General features: G+C 34.7%; 1 protein-coding gene and 1 long non-coding RNA gene across 3 annotated transcripts; one reads left to right on the top strand and one right to left on the bottom strand.

Moving 5' to 3' along the window:
• The first annotated feature begins 6,764 nt into the window (after nucleotides 1-6,764).
• On the top strand, nucleotides 6,765-22,319 carry LOC125658820 (methyltransferase-like protein 27). 2 transcript variants are annotated; one of them, XM_048890239.2, is made up of 6 exons: nucleotides 6,765-8,761; nucleotides 17,906-18,035; nucleotides 18,798-18,926; nucleotides 21,075-21,213; nucleotides 21,486-21,578; nucleotides 21,770-22,319. In XM_048890239.2, the coding sequence occupies exons 1-6, from the start codon at nucleotides 8,679-8,681 to the stop codon at nucleotides 21,961-21,963; spliced, it is 768 nt and encodes a 255-aa protein (XP_048746196.1). In that variant the 5' UTR covers nucleotides 6,765-8,678; the 3' UTR covers nucleotides 21,964-22,319. The 2 variants fall into 2 exon arrangements, with proteins under 2 accessions (XP_048746196.1, XP_056004555.1); XM_056148580.1 differs by lacking the exon at nucleotides 6,765-8,761 and having other exon boundaries at nucleotides 17,820-18,035.
• LOC130050050 (uncharacterized) lies at nucleotides 10,211-20,105 on the bottom strand. The gene is made up of 2 exons (XR_008798431.1): nucleotides 17,775-20,105; nucleotides 10,211-11,146 (listed from the first exon to the last, which is right to left on the bottom strand). It is a non-coding gene; the product is annotated as an uncharacterized LOC130050050 (long non-coding RNA).
• Nucleotides 22,320-22,890: the final 571 nt, after the last annotated feature.

The following is a 22,890-nucleotide window of genomic DNA, read 5'->3' on the forward strand; positions in this document are numbered from 1 at the left end:
GAAAATACGTGCACAACCAACGATCTATAGTACATATACATAAAGTGCAAGTAAAAGTATAAAAAGGGAGACCAGAACCACCCACCCACCCCCCTGAAATTTGTCAAGAGGTGAGGTACCCGGACCCCATAGCTGACAAATCTTGAGGGTCCGGGCCCAACTTGAAGTTTGTATATTTTATTTTTTATTTTATTTTTTGGCTAGCGAAATCATAAATTTTTACATAACGGAATTAAGGACCCTCCATCGATGTATAATTATATTTTATTATATAGTTAATCAAATGATAATATTACTTATAATGACAATGAAGTTACTAATCCATTAGCAAATCTATACTTATTTCAGAATTACTGAAGAAGGTAAAGCGTACGTTAAACTCCAAATAAACAATTATGCCATGTGTGACATTTATATTTCAACAGTGTCACCGCTGCCTGGCTATTATATGGGACGTCCATATTATAGGGAGGCGTTGTTCTTGCCAAATAGTATGCAATAACTCATCAAGGTCATTTGATCAAATTCAAGGTTATTATGATTCGAGGGGATATCTTATACTGTACGTGTTATTTGCTTCAAAATTTGAGGTTATGATTGTAATTCAGAGATGAGGTCCCATGACTAATTGTGTATTGTTTAATGTCCTCTCGAGAAAATTACAATCATGTGGAGACGTTACCGGTGCCGATGAGAGAGATTGACATTTTGACCTTTACTTTGTACTCAAGGTCATTACTCACTAATAATTTTTGGTAGATTGATTGATTGTATCTTGCTTAACGTCTCGCTCGAGAATTTTTCACTCATATAGAGAGGTCGCCAAGACAGGTGAAGGGCTTCAAATTTAGGCCTATGCTCGGTGCTTACGGCCATTGAGCAGTGAGGGTTCTTTAACGTGCCACACCTACTGTGACACGGGACATCCATTTTTAAGGTCATTTCCGAGGACCTGTGACATTCACACCTGATGCCGAGCGTTTGGCGATGGAACTGTCACTACCCATTTTAACGATTTAGATCTGATAGATAATACGTGCACCGTTTCCCCACTGCATGTGAATTTCCAGTGAGAAATAGATGTCGCTTTGCAGGTGCGAGCTAGCTATACGTGCTATTTTGATACTTACAAGTTAGATTCATTTGGGCAGATTTTATCTCCCATTTGCGACACAACTTTGGGTGCTACTTCAAACAGACTAAGCCACAACTTTCAAATGGATGAAATAAAGCTATGGGAATCGGCTCATTCTATTCTTTCCAAAGTCGCAAAAGGAGGTTGGAATCCACTGAAATTTAGATGTCAATAAGAGGAAAATCGCTAACACAGAGTGTTCTTCCTGTAACGAAGATGATCTAGTTTGCCAATACAACCTATCATTGGGTCAAATGCTCTCTGACGTGTTTCATACCGATTGTTAGACTATTCTTGGCACACTGATTTTGATTACGGATAACTCCGTTTACCCGATCAAGATATAGGGCTCATGGCGGGTGTGACCGGTTGACAGAGGATATTTACACCTCCTAGACACCTTATCCCACCACCGGTGTGTCCAGGGGTCCGTGTATTCCCAACTCTCTATTTTCTGAATCTTTTTGCAAGTTATGATGACCAGCTGGCGCATCACCTAAAGGGATTCTCATAAAATGTCACTTACTCCAGCAAAATGAAGTCATCACTATCATTGGTCAAAATATTCGGAAAGAAATACTGGGTGGTCTTCAAGGTAAGTCCTTCAACTCTATCAGCGCTGACGAAGTGATCGACAAATTTGCAAATAAGGAAGTTTTTACATTATGCTTGAGGTTTTTTGATGAAACAGCCAATCATTCGGAAAGAGTTGATTGGCTTTTATCGGTTAGAACGTACCACTTGAGCAGCGATATCTACCAAAATTGTCGAAATTTTGCAAGAGAGTGGTCTGTCTATTGACAATATTAGAAGTCAAGCTTATGACGGTGTTGCTTCAATGGCCTCTGAAAAACAGGGTTGTCAAGGAAGAATGAACAGGTTTGTTGTGTATACACACTGCAAGTCACATGCTCAACCTCAGCATTGCACACTCCTGTAAATTTCATCTTGTCAGAAATATGATTGACGGAGTAAATTCTATATTTATTTTATTTTATTCTTCACCGAAGCGACAGCGATGCTTTGAATGTGTTGTCACAAGATGCAGAGGTGACCAGAAAGAAACTGATAGGTCTGTGTAAAACGAGGTAGGTTGAAAGACATACTTGCTTTGAAACATTATATAGCAAGTATGTTGGCATTACTTTGTGTTTGCAATATATTCTCAATCCTGGTCTGGACGAAAACCTACAGGACAATTGGGCATGGGCTCAGTCAAAAGTCACTGCCCAAGGCATTTTGTCTACATTGAAATCTTTCCCTTTTCTTGTGACATATGTGTGCGTTAAGGCCCCCCCCCCCCCCCCCACACACACACACACACACACAAGAAAGCCAGTCGCAGCCAAGCTTCAAAAACATCATGTTTACCAAACTTTTACTTTAGCTGAACCGTGTATTGCGACAGTGAAAGATATATGCGCAAAAACATCGACGTTGAGTTTGAAAGTTGGTTTGCAGAAAGCAAAAACATGGCTGATGAGTTGATGGTCGGTGTATACGTCCTAATAATGTTTGAGAGGCAAACACACATAATCAATGTTGGTGATAGCACTGATCCTTCTGATTATTTTAAGGACACCTTTCTTGATTATTTATATCAAGAATTAAGTTGCAGGTTCCAGAGAGATGATGGTCCTGGCAATTCAGTATTATCACTGGTCCCTGATCAAATGGTTAAATTGGGCGATTCTGACATTAGTCGCTTAGCAAATGACCTGATGGTTTTGGGGAAAGACTTTGAAAGTGTACACCCTGATTACCTTAAGTCTGTGCTTATAGAGTGGAGCAGGACTTGTGCAAATATGAAAGAAGGGGACAGACCCAACAGTTTGTCGGTAACGTTTAGAGTTACAGACGGCGACATCTTTCCGGATATCAACACGCTCTTGTACATAGGTTGCACCTTACCAGTGACATCTAGTAAAGCTGAGCGCTCTTTCTCTGGCTTAAGGGGGATAAGAAGTTACATGAGATCAACGATGAATGAAGACCGGTTGGCGGCCTTTGCTCTTACATGTGTAAAACTTATATGGTACCAATTTTGATGCACCAGATGCGCATTTCGACAAATAATGTCTCTTCAGTGATGCTCAACCGAAATTTTTGAAATCCGAAATAACAATAAACGTTAAGAGCTATTTTAGGGAAAAACAGAGTGCCAAAAAGTGGAGTCAAATTCGTCTGAGGATACGAGCTATGCATGAGGGAGATAATCCTTAATTTTGAAATGAATTTCTGTATGTATATTCACCATTCCATGAACATTAACATACAAGCAATATGCGAAGAGTTCGCAAAGAAAAATAAGAGAAGGATGTTCAAGTTGTGTATCTTGCTTCATTAAACTTAAAAATAAGAAAATCTCACTTAGGGTAAAATCTAAAATACCAAGAAAAGAATCTAAACACACACATTCAACAAAATACAAACGGTTCAATGAACGTCTATCATCCATTAGTGTTTCGTCGTAAATACTCCACATATGCATTTATGTTCGCTGTTATGCATCAATTTGGGTAATGGTTTCGTATACTTATCATTTCCATTAGTGGAACTCTTCAAATTAAAGGCGCGTAAAGTCGTGCTACCGGGACAACATAATGTGAATACATTACTTAGGCATACGTAATATGAATAATGGTATCGAATATATATTATAACCGACTGCAAACCACAACGCTGATTAAAATTCTAAAGTCAAATTTAGGAATTGATTATTCTTACAAGAAAACAGACGAACTTATTAAACTATGTGAGGGAGAGAAGCTACTAAATTTGCCAAATCTGACCGTGCGATATAAAGCAGCAATCACAAGAAGAACTGTAAAGGGAAAAACCTATATGCACATCCAACACAAGAAATTTTCTTGTAATCAATGTGATTAATGTTTTTAAAGTTATTCTGTCAGACTATGAGGATATTCTATTTTATCATACAATTAGGACAGGTTCATATGGCATGGACTTTGTAATCGTACACGTACCCCCCCCCCCCCCCCCCCCCCCCCCCCCCCCCCCCCCCCATATTTTACAACAAGTTATATACATGTATATGCCAAACTGCATTTTTTAAAGACGTTTATAACACTAATTAACACACCTAATGCGTTTCCAAACTGCATCTAAGCTAATTTGAAAATTACAAAATATTGATGGACTTGGATGTCCAGAGAACATCGTTGTTTGGAATTTTTAAAATAGATGTGGTGGAGTTTAAAAAACATGTAACATCTTTAATAAGATAGTGTTAGAATATTTGAAAAATGCGGTTTGACTAATGGTAATTTTATTTAAAAATACACCATGCATTTTAACTCTTAAAAAAGGGGGGGGGGGGGGGTGTTATGTACGTTTTGTTCCGTTTATGTCCCAGTAATCTCGCACTTGCTCGCGAGATTTGTGCATTTTCTTACCAATGACGCACAAGAGTCATCAAAGCGCGATAACTCCAACGAGCTGGTAATGAGAAGTACAGTAGAGGTTAAAAGCGTAGAAATCCAGGAGGTTCAAGACTCCAGGCCTTTTGGACACCCCCTGGCGTAAAAAGCTGGATCCGCGCCTAAAATAGCGACATTGATATGAAAGTTGATGTAAACAGAAATATATGTATTACTCATCACTGATTATAAACTCCTGTACGTTTGTATCAAGTAAGTTATCATTATCCAACTATCTCTTCAAATTTATAAAAATTGTGAGTACAATAACATCAAAGATAGGCAAAAATTATAAAAACCCAATGTTTACCATTTTAAGCAATATTAGCTCAGAAAATTTTTATTTCGTTGTAAAAATGTGCTATTATAATAGTTTTATATGTAACTTTAATTATAATCATTAATTAAATTGAAATTAAGTTTAAGATCTTCTCAAAATAAAGAGTTCGGTTCTTTTGAATTATATATAGCATCATATAGAATTATTTTCGTACGGAAAGACAATAATGTAATTTTGCTTCATTCGGAGCCTCTGAATACGTTTTCGAACACAAATAGTAAAAACAAAAGTTTATAAAACGTATTTTTATCTGGCATTGAAACAGTGAATCATAATTTTACAACAAAAATTACCAACATCAAAATGACAGCTACATGTACATGTAATAGTTTCGAGCATGAGACTCGTAGCATTCTCAACTCGTTTGGAGGCATACATGTATTTTGATTTCCACATTGAAGGGGAATTAAGTAAACCAAAAGAAGAAAAAATAGTTTTATTCTTATTGAGCTACATTGTATTAAAGTTGACCTTTTTGCACTTAATATTCGAATAAATTTGGTTTGTATTTTGGTATCGACACAATATAATCAATACAAATCGATCATTATTTTGGATTAATGCACACTCGTGTCTTCTAACAATACAGATATCAAAGATTGGTATCAGTAGATTGAAAATAGATAATGACGTTTTTGCACTTTAAATACGCAAAAATTTAGAAGTTAATTTAATACCTAGTAACAGTCTAGGTGCATCTTCGGTTTTAAGAAATGCATGGTAGCAATGTTTTGCTTCAAAACTTAAGATGGATCATAAAAACTTGGTGGTTATAGATAACAAAAATCAATATTGACGTGTTCTGGTTGGGAAACTATATCAAACAAATTCATAAATTTTCAACATTTGAATTAGTTCCAAGTCTCCAGTATTTTTATTATAAATTACTTTGAAATGAATGTGATGGGGTATAAATATTGACAGTATCTTGAAACAGAAATGGTCAAACCAAGCAGATTTATAGCTTTATGATTAGAAATTCCTTCCACCACAAAATGTAGTCCTTTCCAAACTTTTTTTAAAATTTGTATTGACATTTTTTTTTAATCTCAACTCGATAGGGTTAAGTAACAAATATATATCTATATATCTGACCCAACACAAAATATACTGAATTAGTACCTACCTAGAATAGTTATAGCATCTTGCGCGGTTGTGCTCAAAAGCTGAGGAGTTAATTCCCCAAATTATATTATTTTCATTGAATTTGGGTTGTACGTACTGTTTGTCCTTTAATACAATAACTTTCCTTGTTTTGTTTTTTATCTGCTACAGGAATACGGCCCGGATATTTCATATTCCATTCATACGATCATTATATATGCCTACATTATGTATATGTTCAGGCGCGAATCCAGAAATTTTTTCCAGGGGGAGGGGGTCGAACCTTTTCACAAAATCGAACCCGTGATATAACTCATTTTTCTTATAAATCGTTATATTGTAATTTTTTTTATCTTTACAAATTCCAAGGGGGGGGGGGGGTCCGGACTCCCCCTACCCCTACCCCCCCCTCCCCTCTAGATCCGCGCATGTTGTTTTTATATATATACCTATATGTTTATTGTTTCATATAAATATATACAACAATGATGGGTTATTGATAAAAAAAAATTCATTTTGGCGATGACTAAATGAAAATAAAATCCCAAATGCACGTTACCCAAGGAATTGTATGTCATTGAATTCTTGTAAATACCTACAATGAATTATCTTATAATGGGTTAGTGTACTCGGAGTAAATAAAGATCCCCAGTCCCCGCCTATTTTACCATATAAGCAGTGTGTTATCGTGAATGAAGGTGACGTCACTCAGTGTATAAAAGCGGTCGTTCCCTGTTGAGCTGCCTTTTGCATTCGTCGTTTGACCGAGTGCACACTGATCAGTATTATGATCAGTATTATTTATGTCGGTAATCATTTTAACTCTAATTCTGTGTTACATCCTGCATTTACTTAGATAATCATATCAGTATTGTACAAATCTGTATTACAATAAAACTATAGAGAGAATTATGTAGTAGAAGATTTTTATTTTTCGATTTCCGACACATTTATCAAAATGTGTATACACTAGTTGCTCGGTAAATTCAACGCATCTAGGTGTGGTTTGAATGTCGTCGAAAGCTTGAATTATACTTAAAACTTCAGTGTGAATGAAAACGAGAAAATGGGTCTATTTCTTTGTTATATATTTTATTTCCAAGATTTCTTTACCATGTAGAGAGTGGGGTATATGACGTAGAAAGAGTGGCCGGAACCAAGATGACCACTGTCCCTCATCTATGAAAATGAAAACATTCAATGATTTTTTTTTTTAGAAGGCGTTTTATTTTTATATCGATTACAGTATACATCGAAATACTGGTTAAAGAATACAGATACACACCTGTCATGTGTTGTTGGTAAATGTACAGTCACATGAAACCTTACCCTTGGACATTAGACACGCTCACTCGAAACTGCGTAGTTTTTCAGATTTTTGTTGACTTTTGAATCTAAGTCAATACGACTGTCTACCTGCGGAATACCCCTAGTCCCGCTTACTAACTCCGTGGCCTCAATTCAGCAAGAACTGCGATGTCCTGATTTGAATTGCAGAACTGGGAAGACACCTGCCAACAGTTTGATGATTTTGTGTTTGAAGACGCTGGATGAAGGCAAACCCAGAATGCATACTTTATTTCAGACCTTGTATCACAATGTACATAATTTAGTATTTTTAAACATTCGTTATAGTTTAAATTCCGGGACATGTATTAGATAAACATGGGTCAATACAGTTGCTATCAAAATTTAAGCACTTCAAGTTTTGTTTTCCCACCACAATGTGAACGATTTGTCTATTTTATATGTTGAAGACAAAGAAATTACTTTGAAAAGGGGTAATCCTTGAATCTATATCATGATTAGTTTTGTTCGAAACACGCGATATGGTTGGCGGAGCAACATGCTTAATTTTTCAATAACATAACTTGCGTGTCATCATTCATGCTTAGGGTTTTATTCAAAAATTCAACCTAAAGGTACAATATTGAAAGCGTATTTTATCGAGTGATAAATCAAAAGGAATGAATTTGATAGCGGAGTATGTTAACGGCTTTTAACATAGCTTGCTGTAGATTATTGCTTCGCATTTTATGTTATAACTAAAGAACATACTTTGCAATAAGATGAAATCCTTTGAAAAACACAAAACATGGTAAAGAACGGCACCCATATCCAAACAAACCGAGGGTGTGGGGGGATCCAAACAAACCGAGGGGGTGTGGGGGGATCCAAACAAACCGAGGGGGTGTGTGGATTTGTACGTATGTTGTGCTGTCGTAGTCCACAACCATTACGTGTTTCGGTCTGTGTCAGACTCGCAGAAAAGGGACCTACATTTCCAATGAGGAGAAGATCCACTTTTACCATGGAATGAAAATCCGGTACATTGGAAGAGAAGATGACATCACATGTACAGACTGGGTGGGGAAAAGAAGATTCAGCTGTTGACACGGTGAATCAAATAATAAATATATACGGCAAAATATCAGATGTGTTGACATCAAACACGTGTGTGAGAGGAATTGGGAATGTTCCAATTTCTAACACACACAAAGCTATTTTGCATTACAACATTTCTATACACATTGAAAACAAGTTTCTTAAAAGCCGTGTTCTAGAACGTTTAATAAGAAAATACTTTTTTTTAATTTGGATAGCAATTTTTGGCTTTAGTCTGTATAGTCTTTATAGATAAAGTTCCAGATTGATCCGGATGTTTTGGAGCATATATAAAGGGTACACCTACCTAATCTGCACATTGACGATTGCAGCACAGATCCGTTTTTCACAAGAAAGGTGAATATTTTGTAATCATTTTCTCGTCTTTTGCTTTTAAGATCAAAGAAAGATCATATTCAGTTTAATGTATATATATCATAATCATTTTTACATTGAAATTGAGTAAATAATGTTTCTTGACAATTTTAATAATTTTAATTTTTTAAAGTACTCTTTGTTAAATAGTGTCGCTAAACAAATTTTGAAATCTCAAAATTCTGTTTTTATTATTAAAAAACAAACTCATCGTTTCTAATTCGTTATTCGGAAATCAAAATAAGTCTGAATTTTTTTAATTGTTGATTTTCAGAAATATATTCATATCTGTATTTCTCCGTTTGAGAGAACTATGATATAAAAATTCTATATTAGTATTCTAAATGCAATAATCTAAGTAAATCAAACTATTATCCTATCTTAAACGGTATTTATGAATTCTGTTTAATTATTTGAAGGAGTTGGGCCTCAACTTCAGATCTTTTTAAATCTTTAATTAATTGTGAATGGATTTTCAATTTAGAATGACATTTTAATATTGTAAAGCTACAGTAAGATACGTTTCCTCGAAGTTTAAAAAAAAAATCTGCTTCTAATTGTTGATAAGTTTGATATATTCAACTAGTGAATTTTAATCAGCTTTGATTAACCTTTGTGGCGAAGTTAGGTTTCTTCACTTTTATTGAGCACTTCGAACCTGTATTTTGTCATTTTTATCATAAGCTTTACAGAATAAACTTTGCAGTTTTAGAATAAAATGTAATGAATGAATAAATAAGTTGGAAGAAATGTATTGTCAAGGAAAGAGAAAGTTTATTTGTAAAGAACTCGTTTATTGTTTAGTAACAAAGCTATATATTCACTTAGAGTCTTATTCGGCCCTAATTATGATTGTAATTACTACTTACATAAAAGAAGGTCAAATAGTGTGCAATGTATATCATTATATGACAAGAGCTCTATCTGCCCTCCATAATTGATAGTCGTGGTTTTGTTTTAATATTAACTATTAAAAATCGATGTAATTCAGATGTAACATTCTCAGTTTGATCGAAAGGATGTGAACCGGAAGAATGACGTCATAAAGATGACGTGTCATGACTTTCACGCAGTTTTTCCCCCCTTTTTCTAGAGATCATCGAGTTTAGGCTTCAACAAATTTAACATTCTTACTTTAAAGATTTATAGCTTGTATCATGAATATACCACTTTAACATCTCGAGCTCATGAATTTCCCGCTAATTTCTTTAAAATGGTCAAAAAATTGGCTTCAAACATTTGTCGATTACGATAAAATTGAGATAATTTCCCAAATCTTACTTTAGCTAAACCACATGAAAATGGTTGTTGTCGAATCATATGGCCCATGATTTCTATTCCAACTTTTTACAGTGGTATTCCGAATTATGTGATGCTGCGGGAAAATCTTCATTGAGGTCCAAACTGAATCCCAAAAGAGGAATCGAAGAATGTTTTAAATTTCAGGTCCAAAAATTATTGTTGTCGATCCTAGTCCTTTCATTAATTTTCAACTGATTCGATATGCAAGAGCTTGTTCTGAGTATGATCAGTTTTTAAATCGAGGCAGGCTACTGACAAAAAAGTTAATAGTCAGGGGTTTCAACAGTCTCGTTTAAAGTCAGCAATTCACAAATTCTATGGTCGTTGTAACGATCTGATTTACCGCCTCAGTCTGTCAGAGGGTCAAATGCTGTCTGACTAAAGGCCGTTCTTTACAAATTGATTTGGACTAGGGATTACTCCATTTACCTGATCAAAATATAGGGCTCATGGAGAGTATGACCGGTCGACAGGGGATGCTTTTGCCTCCTAGGCACCTGGTTCCACTTTTGGTATGGTCAGTGGTCCGTGTTTGCCCTACTCTTAATTTTGTATTCTTTATAAGAGTTATGAGATTGATCACTGTCCGTTTTCTGTACCTTTTCATAAAATGTACACGCACGAAATGTTTCATGATAACCAGATTTTTGCGTCAAAAATGCAAAAAAGTTCCCCTGTACAAACAACTGTACATTATCTCATCTAAAATGTAAGTTAAAAGAAATCATGATATAGGAAATGAATACTAGTATGTACAAGGCTAAACGCGTTTTCCCTACCTATGATATAGTTTATTCACCAATCAAGGGCCCTCGTGGGGCATGTACATGTTAACAGGCAATTAATTATAACAATGAAAATAAATAACAATCATTTAGAAATACTACCGGTAATACTGACAGAGTTCACACTTCTGCACTGCACATATCTATATAATTATATATGAAGTACTTATTACAGACAAGATTTAAATTAACAACATGATAAATGAAATAACCCAACTGCCTCACACAACAGTTTCTGGGATAGCAGATAATGATAGTGTCGTGTGAATACTTATTAAGACTGATTCTATGTAACTATCAAAATTCAGTGGCCACGGTATGTCACAGATTTTGATGAAACTTTGTGTGTAACAATATTATGATAGATATAAAACAAAAAGGACATGCAAAGGTTTGACTTAGCAACGGTTGCCATGGAAACCGATCCTCTAACAACAGCTGGACAAGATATGCACATGTATGTTATATTTTGAATAATCAAAAATTAAACGCTATTGTTTATAAAAACAACAATTGTAAAAATTATTTTGAGCTAGGTTCTAGCTTTTAGAAATTTTTTTGTATTTATTTAATCCTTGAAAACAATAGAAATAATTATTTTTATGATGTATAAGGGTTTAATATATGTAATTTTTAGAGAGGGATAAAATATATTTGCCCAGTCATTTGGTGTAAACTCACATGCTAGTAAAATGTATTGAATCTTACTTTAAAAAAGTACAGAAACACATTTGTGGAGAAACCAAAGGTAAACACATAAACCAGTAGTTTCCTCTGGTGCACAAACCAAAATACACCAGAAAGAGTTATTGCCCTTTGTAACACTCTCTTGTATTGGAGATATGAACAGCCTTCATTTGTTTTCAGTATGGCAGGAGGTGGAAATTGAGTTTTTATTCAATTTGTTCTTCAGAAGTTTATCAATATCAGATGCTCTTTGTTCACTTAATTCACTACCACGATCTTTATCTTCAATTGTGCTAAAGGATTCCGGTTTATTTCATGGAATACAAATCCGTTTGATCTTTGCCATAGTCACCGGACTCTAGCATCCAATCGTCTACGTAATTCGTAGAAAAAGTAAATGTTGTGGAATTTAACGCTTTATTACATCACATCCGACTAAAAAAATGACCAGGGAAACAGAAGGCTGACAGACATATTCATAGAAAATATGAAAAAGCCCTGCCTGTTGCCGTGTTGGAACTTGTATTGACGTAAGTATTCTATTTGATTTAGAATCCAAATTCTAAAGTAAAGGCTGAATAAAATGTATCAGAAAATTTGGCTTTTAGTAAACATATGAGAACCCCAATTTATTTTATACTGTCAGCCAGGCTAGTCAGCTATAGTGGTATACATGTAGACTGAACATTGTAAGTGGTCCTGTCATTTACTGCATGGGTGTACAATATAGAATACTAGTTAAGTATGTCCCCAACCTAACATTCTCTCAGGGAGTTTCCTATCACATTTACACAGAGTTCAGGATCTGTAAAAATTGGGGAATACTTATAAAATCATGTTTCATGTGGAAATTTTCAAAAGGACTAGGCTTAATTTATGTAATCCTAAGTGATGAACCCCCCCCCCCCCCCCCCCCCTCTCTCTCTCTCTCTGACTGTCAAGTTTACAATAAAAACAAACATGTGAATGCCTGTGTGCATTATAGATAAAGATTGTTAAAATCATATATATTGGTGAGCCAGGCTACTTTCAAGTTTGTTTACCTGTGGTAACCCCCACTAATATGTGATGGTTCTAATCTACAGAAGAAATCACACAAATACTATTATGATTTAAAGTTTTCTCATCTCTGTAATTATGAACTTTAGGACACTTGATTTGGAAAAATTAAATGATGAAAAATTGATGATTTTGAATTGGGTCCTGTAACTGGGCCCTCAAATTCCAATACTTGTAGGTCCTGTCAACTGAAGTAAATCAAAAAATATTAAATGTAAATTGTAAATATTCAAATACTTTTGAATTCTTACTTTTTCATCCAATAATCACATATTTTGGCCAAAGTACATGACCACTATTTTATGTAATTAATGTGTGCTTTTCTGTGTTTCAGCTGTATGAGCATCATACTGTGCAAATTACCTAAAGATGGAGTTGACCAAGTTGCTGACTTTGAGGAGGTAAATATTCAGCATTAATAGTGACTACATACACATTGAATACATAATTTTAAATTCAAATTTGAATCCCAGTATTATAAATCCTAAAACAAATTAATAAATGTGGGGAATGTGGTACATTGGGTTTAATTTCTTGGTTATAGAGCCTGCATGGAAACTGAATTCTCTAGAATAATCACAGGAGACCATCCATTTTTTATGCGACATGATGACTTGAAACGTTTTCATCACAACTTCCTAAAAAAAAATTATTACTTCACTTAATTAACATACTCAAAAAGACTAGTTGTTTTGTTGTCAATGACGCACATATATATGTACACATGTGTATGAGCTCAGTATCATTTGTAAAAATGATTAATTCTAATTAGGTCAATGTTGAGAATCACTCAAGTGACCTACATGTTGCTATTTGTGTGCGTCAGTCATCATAAGACGTTAATTGAACATTAATATTTTTTTCTTGATAACCACCCTTCGAATTCTTTTCAAATTTCTTTTAAACATCTTTGGGACAAGGGGAATTAACATAGATTGTAAATCTAAGGACTCTGGATTGACGGTACTTTTAAAAATGCTCTATACCAAAATTGAGAATTTTGTTTTAGAACCAGGGTTTGATTTCTTCAATTTTATGGGGAAAACTTTTTCAGATATACACTTCGTTAAATTGTAGAGTTGGGGAAGGAGGGGTATAAGTGTATTTGACATTTATTTGTGTCCAAATTATGCAATTAATATTGAGGATTTCAGTAGTAGTCTGTTTTTAAAACAACAGACACCTAGAATTAAGAGCACAATGAAAGCATACATGTGATAAGGAGGGGGGGGGGGGGGGGGTGACTTCATAATAATGCCTAAAAATTCTTAACAAGTAAATTTTAAGAAAAATTTTACACTAGAGATGCCAATTCAAGATAATTAACATGCTTTGTTTATTGGCATCTGGTGTACAATACATTTAGCAACAAGTAGTGTTGTTCATTGTGAAACGATAAATTGATAATGTACATGTATGCGTTGGTTGTACATGTGTTTTAGGCATATCTTATTGCATGTTTTGTTGTGTTTGGTTGTCGAAAATATTGATAGAAATTAATAATGAAGAATTGCTGATATACTAAGGACATCATGATTCTGATCTAAAGAAATTGAGGACTAGTTAATATTTACATACTTTGTTACATCATGACCATACATTGCTTGCAAGAAAAACACACATGGGCCACATACATGTAATCAGTGACTAAGACATTTTTGTTCAGTTATACTGTTTTCAAGTCATTACACTTAATTCTTAGAAAAATTCCTTAACTGGCAATTGATTGCAATCAGAAATTGCAAATTTTCTATTTATTCCTTACTTGACACCATCGAATGACAGTAATGTGATGCACGCTCCCTGTAATCAGGGGGAAATAACTCGTATAGCATTGTGAAAAATGTAGCTCATTGATTATTCATATACATTTGAAATATTTTATGGTTATACAAGATTTTTTACAATAACTATTGAAAAAGACTCTAACACAATTTATGTTCATGTTAAATCATTGACATCACAGGAGGGTGCAACTACCTTAAATAAAGCTGAATGCTTATGAAGGAAAAACAGAAAGGGGTACCAAAATTGCGAATTTCGAAAACACAGGGTTGTGAATGTGGGTCCAAAAGAGTCATATAGTGTATAACATGGATTTTGTAGCCCTTAGAGCTATAGTGATACTTTGAATTTTTTTAAATTTGATTAATACTCAGGTAACCAATAAGGTTTGTGGACATCTTGTTAATTTATGAGTATTAACACTATTAATAGCTCTTCAATACAGCATAAACACATGTATACAAACTGTATCAAAACATAACATCCTTTAGGCCAATTCAACTTAATTAGGTCACCAAAAAGTATGGGGCAGACTGTGGGAAGATTTTACTTTTTAATTTTTATTTTCTGAGAAATATATTGATGACAAACGAGTTTTTGTCAACAGAAGTGCATAATTTAATGCCAGATATATAAATCTATGTTATTTCACAGATGATTTTTGAGGGGCGGGTGGGCGGGCATGATAATCTATCAACTAAGTAATTAATTAAGTGGTAAAATTACTATTTTAGCATCATGAATGATCTTGTACATGTAAATTTAGTTTAATCAAATTGAATTAGGTGTGTACTGTATGAAAATGTGAAAAATAAGATGAAATTTTCATTATTTGTTCAACACATTTTTTAGAACTTGAAGAGCAGAAGATGCATTCCATGACTCTTATGTGATATAGAAGACAAAGAAGAGCTCTTGAGAATGGAAAAAAAACTGCGAGTTTTACAGTCAATGAACACACCTCACGACACAAGTCCATCCTGATTCAGTAAACTATTCTTCTAAGGAAACACCATGACTTAGTTAAGATCAAGTTTTGGTGTCAGAAGACTAATGTAACTAAAACATTGCAAAATTAACCTGCAAGTGTCTTATGTGAGCTACTGAGTAAGGATTCATTACTGAACAGTTGAAGGAAAATCACTATTATAATGATTTTTAAAAAAAGATGATTGTGTTGTTTGGATAACATTGTGATCCATGTTTGTTGAATAAACAACTTTGCAAAAATGAGTTGTTCTGTGTTAATATTATAAATTTACTAATTTCTGGTATGTCAACATAGATTACAGTAACACTGAACAAACTTCAATAAATTTTAAAGTTTCATGCAGTTTCTGCAGTAGAAAATGACACCTATTGATTTTCTGGTCCAAAGGTCACCAGGTGCAATACAATACTCTGTACAATTGATGTCTGACCAGTTTCTTCAGAACCCTTTGATTGATAGTGATATTTCATACAGGGGTTGGTCACTGGTAGTATATGACCCCCATTGATTTTTAGGTCAAAAGATTAAAAATGGCAGGAGCCTCCGTGGCCGAGTGGTTGGAGCATAGCGTTCAAAATGACACGGCCTCAGTCGGCACGGGTTCGAATCCCGCTCGCGCTGGTATTAAGTGAGAAAGTTTCCCAATTTACTTTCGGAAGGTCGGTAGTCTCTTCCCAGGTACATTGTATCTGGGTTCTCACTTTCACCAATAAACACTGGGCACCACCAGAAAACTGAAAAATTGTTGAGTGTGGTGGAAAATATCAATAAATCAATCAATTAAAAATGACTAGGTGCAATGTAGCTAGTACTCTATGCAATGGTGTCCCCCCAATATCTTGGGCCTGTTGTTCAATTATGATATTTCATATGTTGGTTGGTTATGAATAGTAGATGACCCTAATGATTTCAGGTCAAAGGTCAACAAATACAATGCAGTACAATGAACAATTTATTGGTATCTACCCAATATCTTGAGAAGACTTTTTATAGTTATTGATAATAGTTTACATGACAATACAGTACATGTAATATAGCTCGTTTATGGAAATGATTGCAAAATCTACTTGGTGTTTGGGGAGGGGGGGGGGGGGGTTCTACTGGATTACAGTTTATGTTTACATGGATTTTTTTAATCACTCTAATTAATTTTTATTAATATGTTAAACTTCTCCATGTTTATTTTTGAAATATCAATTGCTCATATTGTTCATTTTAACTGAAAATGGTGTAGGTTGTATTATTTGTCATTAGTATGAATTTTTGGCAAAATGCCCAAATCTACAGTTTTCGTACAACAATAGATCAATTGTACTACATTTCACCATTAATCTTTTTATATAAATTAGGAGTCTTTGATATGGACACCCTTTGATGACAGTTGATTATGTTGTATGTATTTTCCAAATTATCTACATTCATCAACGAAATCCAACAAAAAATCCCGTTTTGGCAAAATGCCCAAATCTACAGTTTTCTACTACAATAGATCTATTGCACTACGTTTCACCATTAATCTTTTTATATACATTAAGAGTCTTTGATATGGACATCTTTTGATGACAGTTGATTATGCTGTATGTATTTTCCAAATTATCTAAATTTATCAACGAAATCCAACAAAAAATCCCGTTTTGGCAAAATGCCCAAATCTACAGTTTTCGTACTACAATAGATCTATTGCACTACGTTTCACCATTAATCTTTTTATATACATTAAGAGTCTTTGATATGGACATCCTTTGATGGCAGTTGATTATGCTGTATGTATTTTCCAAATTATCTAAATTCATCAACGAAATCCAACAAAAAATCCCGTTTTGGCAAAATGCCCAAATCTACAGTTTTCATGCTACTACAGATCAATTGCACTACGTTTCACCATTAATCTTTTTATATATATTAAGAGTCTTTGATATGGACATCCTTTGATGGCAGTTGATTATGCTGTATGTATTTTCCAAATTATCTAAATTCATCAATGAAATTCAACAAAAAATCACTTTTTGGCAAAGTGCCAAATTATAATACATTGGTACAGCGGTCAGTAACACACTCTTTACCATAGGTGGATATAGATATCATAAATAAGGAGGGAATTTTATGGGGAATCGAGATTTATGGAGAAAATTAGTTGTCTTTTTCAATTTTTTATATACCACAAGGACAAAACATGGGCAAAACGGACTGAATTTTGCAGTTCAATTAACCCTCAGAGACTGCTGTCGGTTTCCATGGCAACGGATGGTAGAAATTCGGTGGTGGGGTTGAAATTATGTAAGATGGTGCAAGTAAAGTTAATACTGTGAAAATCAAAGAAATCTGTGACATTGAGTGGCCAGACCCTATCTGATTTCTTTGATTTTTACATAGAATTGATCTTAACATTTAGAAAGCAATTTTTTGTATAGGAGTACTCCTCATAATCATAATGATGTATATAAATTTAAAAATACAAACGCTTTTTAAATTCTGCACAACCGAAGCTTTCATCCTTTTATTAAATACTTCAAACAGATCCTGTAACACAACAGATATGAATTCCTCCGACATAGAAGCTTTTCAAACTAACGCCCGAGTTTTCTCTGGTGGTATGGATAAAGTACAGGTGATTGACTACTACAACACCTGGGATGGTTATGAGCTGGTAAGTACTACTGCACACTTATAAAGAACAAGTTAAATATATTAGTATATATATAAATATATATATATATATTACAAAACAATCTATAAATTAAACGAACTATTACTATAAATGATAATATCCCTTATCATTGTGCAGTAAAAAAGTCTATATCTTTATTGAATTGGAAGTTACAATAGAAATAAGATATGTTTGGTGTTTGTAAAACACTGATGTCCCCGAATAGCCAAGGTAATCTAGGTACAAAAAGAAAGGTCTTTGCCACAAGGAATACACATGTGAAATATGAAAGCCATATCACCATCCATTCAAAAGTTATGGCCAAAGTTAAAGGGGTTTTTTCCCCGACAAATAGAAAAACAGACAAAAACTATATACCCCGAATAATCTCTGATTACGGAGGCATAAGGGCTATACAAGGCATGAAAAACGTTCAATATTGTACGTAATCAAAGATATTCAAAACGACTCCGATTGTGCTTTTATTCATTTGGGGTGAAGAAAAAAATCTGTATCTTTACATCTCGCAGGCTTCTCCTAGATCTATGTCAATCAACCACTACACTCCTTACTTCAAATAATTCCTGGCCGATATGTCAAATTGATAAAGGGGTCTTCTGTTTAGAAAAGTGTCATCATTTGAAAAGGAGAAATGTTCATCAAGAAAAAGAAAAAAAAAAACAAAAGGATCTTTTTGATACATTATCTTTCCTGTAACCAAATAGGCTTTTAGAGCGATTTTTCTCATTTTCTAATTTCTAGGACCTACAGCCTGGACGCTACAATGGACCGGCCTACACTGCTGAAGCCGTGGACCGAAGCTTCCCCAACAACAAAGATAAGATCCGGATCTTAGACGTGGCCGCAGGCACCGGCCTGGTGGGGGACGAGGTAATTCTAAAAGGCCGCCTGTGCGCCTTTACATTCTGTAAACAAGGAAATTTAGGCGCCTTGTTACATAGACACTAATAATTCAACAATTCCAATATGGTTAATGTATCTATAATGGCGAAACACAATATCTTGTGCAACGTAAACTATTTGATTTCATCCCAGATGAAATATTTAGTTCATTCTTGATTAATTTACTCTCGGACATCTTCAGTTGACCTTATTTGTTTAATTATTAATGCATGCATTGCGCTTGGCTTTTTCACACGTGGTCGGTAAGAAAACAATGGATGATGTCGGTATAAGTTCTTTTACTGCAGATAAAGGAATAAGGATCTGTCTGACTAAATTCATTATTCTAGGTGGTATGCTCATAAGACAGTCATGTGGTCAGCACTTGACTCATTTCGGAAAGAAAGCTTGTAAGAAGACGATCTGTCGTCAAGGGATTGTCACAAATTTTTGTCTCATCAAAATTTGACACCATTTATTCTATACTTACACGAGGAGAGAATCCGGAATCCCAAAAATCGCTACCTCAAATTTTCATGCATATCCATTGTACTATATTTTATGGACTTTGAATTTTACAATCTAGATTTATCATATTTATTAGTGTGCTCAATATTCCACTATCACCTGCATATGGTGTTTATATCTCTCAACAGATTCGATATGCAAAAGCTTGTTCTGTGTATGATCAGTGTTTAAATCGAAGCAGACTACTGACAAACAAGTTGATGGTGCAGGGGTTTCAACACTCTCGTTTAAAGTCAGCAATTCACAAATTCTGTGGTCGTTATAACGATCTTGTTTGCCAATACAATCTATCATTGGGTCAAATGCTGTCTGACATGTTTCATACCGATTGTTAGGTCGTTCCTGGCACACTGATTTTGACTACGAATAACTCCATTCACCTTATCAAGATATAGAGCTCATGGCGGGTGTGACCGATCGACAGGGGGTGCTTTCTCCCCCTAGGCACCTGATTCCACCTTTGGTATAGTCAGTGGTCCGTGTTTGCCCTACTCTTAATTTTGTATTCTTTATAGGAGTTATGAGATTGGTCACTGTTCGTTATTTTCACCTTTCATCTCAATCGATAGGGGAAATATCATGGTTTGTTTAAATACCCAATACCTGCTTGCACCGACAATATATATATATAAAAAAAAAGCAATGTACTTTCTACCGTTTTTAACCACAGAAAATTTCCTCAATCACCCAAAATGGAAGACGCTCTTTCATTGGTTGATTCAATTTCCTTAAACTACTTACGCACATCCTAACTTGACTCAAGCAAATTGAATTGACCAATGAGAGTGTGTCTTTCATTTTGATATTTGGAGAAAAGTTTGAAATTCATGCATTCTCATATTGCATGTCTTGACTTTTTGCTTTACTGTTTAACTTGTTTGATCCAATTACAAAATTTTGTAATTATTCCAGATAAACCCCTTTTTCTGTTCTCCGATTCCTGTTTTTGCTTTCTTTCCTTTCTCGTCAAAACGTGATCGCTATTTGTTGTTAACTTGTATTGATGAGAGAGGAATTCATTTCAACAATTCAAATCGTATGTTTTCACTCATATTTTTGTTTCTTTAGATAAATTCAGTTTAAACTAAATATAAGAAATAAACATAATTTTAGAAAATAGATGAGGGTAGGAACTGCAACGCTTTACGCCACCATACTTGTCTTGAAACGCAAACGCACTTCTGAAGCGTTGCGTATTTTTGAAAATAACATCTATATTTTTTAAAATAGTATATTTATTTGTAAATTGCCACTTCGCATCCAGTGCACATAGCTAAAGGTTTACGAAACGAGCCGATATGCAAAATGTGGTTGTTCCTACAATACTGTTATTCAAAAATCAGAAATATATTGTACATAAACAATGTATGCTATAATTAACATGTATATGTCACAGCTGCGAAGGCCTTTTATCACGAGCTACCTGCGAATGTAATATTGTTAACTTTATGCATTTGGGGACCATATCCTAGCATATCTTAAAAATAGTACTATTCACTACTTAGTCATTTGTTTTTCGTAGCGGAATTATTTTCAGAATTCGTGGGGGTTTTTTTTAGAAGGGGAGGGCTCATAAAACACTGTTTCACTGTCATTTCATGCTTGCAGTTGGTCACGCGAGGTTTCAGAGAAGTCCATGCTTTGGACCCCAGTGAAAGCATGCTCATGAAAGCAAAGAAAAAGAATATATACAAGAAGTTTTACTGCGAGTTTGTGAATCCGGAACCATCACCAAACATCGATAATGGTAAGTAAATAACAAATGATCCATAAAATAGGGTGAAATCCACTCCCCCATCACCACTTACACACACACACGCAAACACACACATGCACACAAACACACACACACACACACAAGAGCAAGCTCGCTTTTGGCAACATTTTTGAGATTCACAAAATAAATCTGTGAAAACTTCTCCAATATAGTTCCCTCCACTTTGATATTGCTTGACATATATACTTACCTTTTCTCTTTGGATGACGTCTGTAACTAAATTTTGATTTGATACCAATCAGATGCATACCACTGTGTCGTCTGCTGCGGTGGATTCGGAAGCGGCCATATACCTTCAGGCGCCCTTAAAGAATTAATACGAATAACAAAACCAGGTAATGTTTACTGGAGAATGAACCATATCATCTCAACTTTGAGTGAATACAATAGATTAGGCAGTTATCATGCGTTATGTAAATGAAAATTATATTATTTTATAAATCATATCAATAGTTATTTTAACGCTGGATGGCAAATCTGTTGTAAATTATTTTTAATATTATGTTTACTTACCCTGTTTTGACAGGCGGCATGGTGATTATTGTGATGAGAGAGGAATACTTGAACATTCCCGAGTATTGCGACAGCCTGGAACCGATGATGAAACAGTATCAGAACGAGGGGCTGTGGATATGTGTGGAGAGATCTGTGGTCCATAAATATTTCTGTGACAAACATGGGGTCATTTTCCGATTCAGGGTTCTCCATCGCCATTTATAGTTAAACTTCTGAACATCGTCGTACTGCAGAAACACTGGTGGTATTGGTTTTAATCAATCACCCATTAATTAACTTAATTATGGTACTTAATCACCATTACCTCCATGCTTTCTGTGACCAGCATACCATTTATCACTATGTGATTTTCCGCTTTCGGGCTGATATACCATGACATGAACTTTCTTTGATCTCGATCCACGAGAGCTAGTCTTTCTGGGGTGATGTAAATGTACATTGTATATTGAAAATTGTATATTTGTCGTATGTACATGAGTTTGTCATACAATTGTCGTGTTTTGACAGTTGTTTGAACATTTGCATTGTTGTGTATAATAAAAATTCGAAGTGCAATAAAATTGAATCTTGTGCTTTTTTACATCTACAAGAGAGAGAGAACGCCAGTTTCGAGATCCGTCCGAGTTATTTCCGTTTGGAGAACTCTCGAACATAATAAGGCGCGAAACAATTTGTTTACATGCGGGAGTGGGACAAATTGTCAGTGTTGCATAAGTGAATCTGCTCAGTAAGTCTCTCATACGCAGTTTAATCCCTCAAATTCGACTGATACACAAACTAAGTAAATGATAAGTATTCAGGGAGTAATTAAATACATGGAATTCTTATTATATCACGTTAAATTTCGTTGCTCGTACATATTATATCCAGAAAATTGCTTGTAAATATGACATTGTTTTTATGTTTCCACTTTAGTAAAATATTTCTTTCGATAGTATTTTGTACTTCCTACATTTATATACTTAAAGAGAAACCGCTTTTGATACATTTCACTGTCTTCCCCCACGGACTGTAGGTCCACTCTGTCCCACTTCAGCATTAAACGTTCCACTAAATGCACCTCCTACACAGAAGAGCTCTTTATCTCGAAACTGGCGTATTAATACTATTATACTGTTTTTACGATTTTCA

Source organism: Ostrea edulis, chromosome 9, assembly GCF_947568905.1.
Source record: "Ostrea edulis chromosome 9, xbOstEdul1.1, whole genome shotgun sequence".
Lineage (NCBI taxonomy): Eukaryota > Metazoa > Mollusca > Bivalvia > Ostreida > Ostreidae > Ostrea > Ostrea edulis.

What these genes read in the sequence shown, in the direction of transcription:
- LOC125658820 (XM_056148580.1), top strand. Translation starts at nt 17,820, where the DNA reads ATGATGTATATAAATTTAAAAATACAAACGCTTTTTAAATTCTGCACA. An exon ending in ATCACCAAACATCGATAATG is followed by an intron (nt 21,214 to 21,485) that starts GTAAGTAAATAA and finishes GATACCAATCAG; the next exon opens with ATGCATACCACTGTGTCGTC. An exon ending in AATACGAATAACAAAACCAG is followed by an intron (nt 21,579 to 21,769) that starts GTAATGTTTACT and finishes CTGTTTTGACAG; the next exon opens with GCGGCATGGTGATTATTGTG.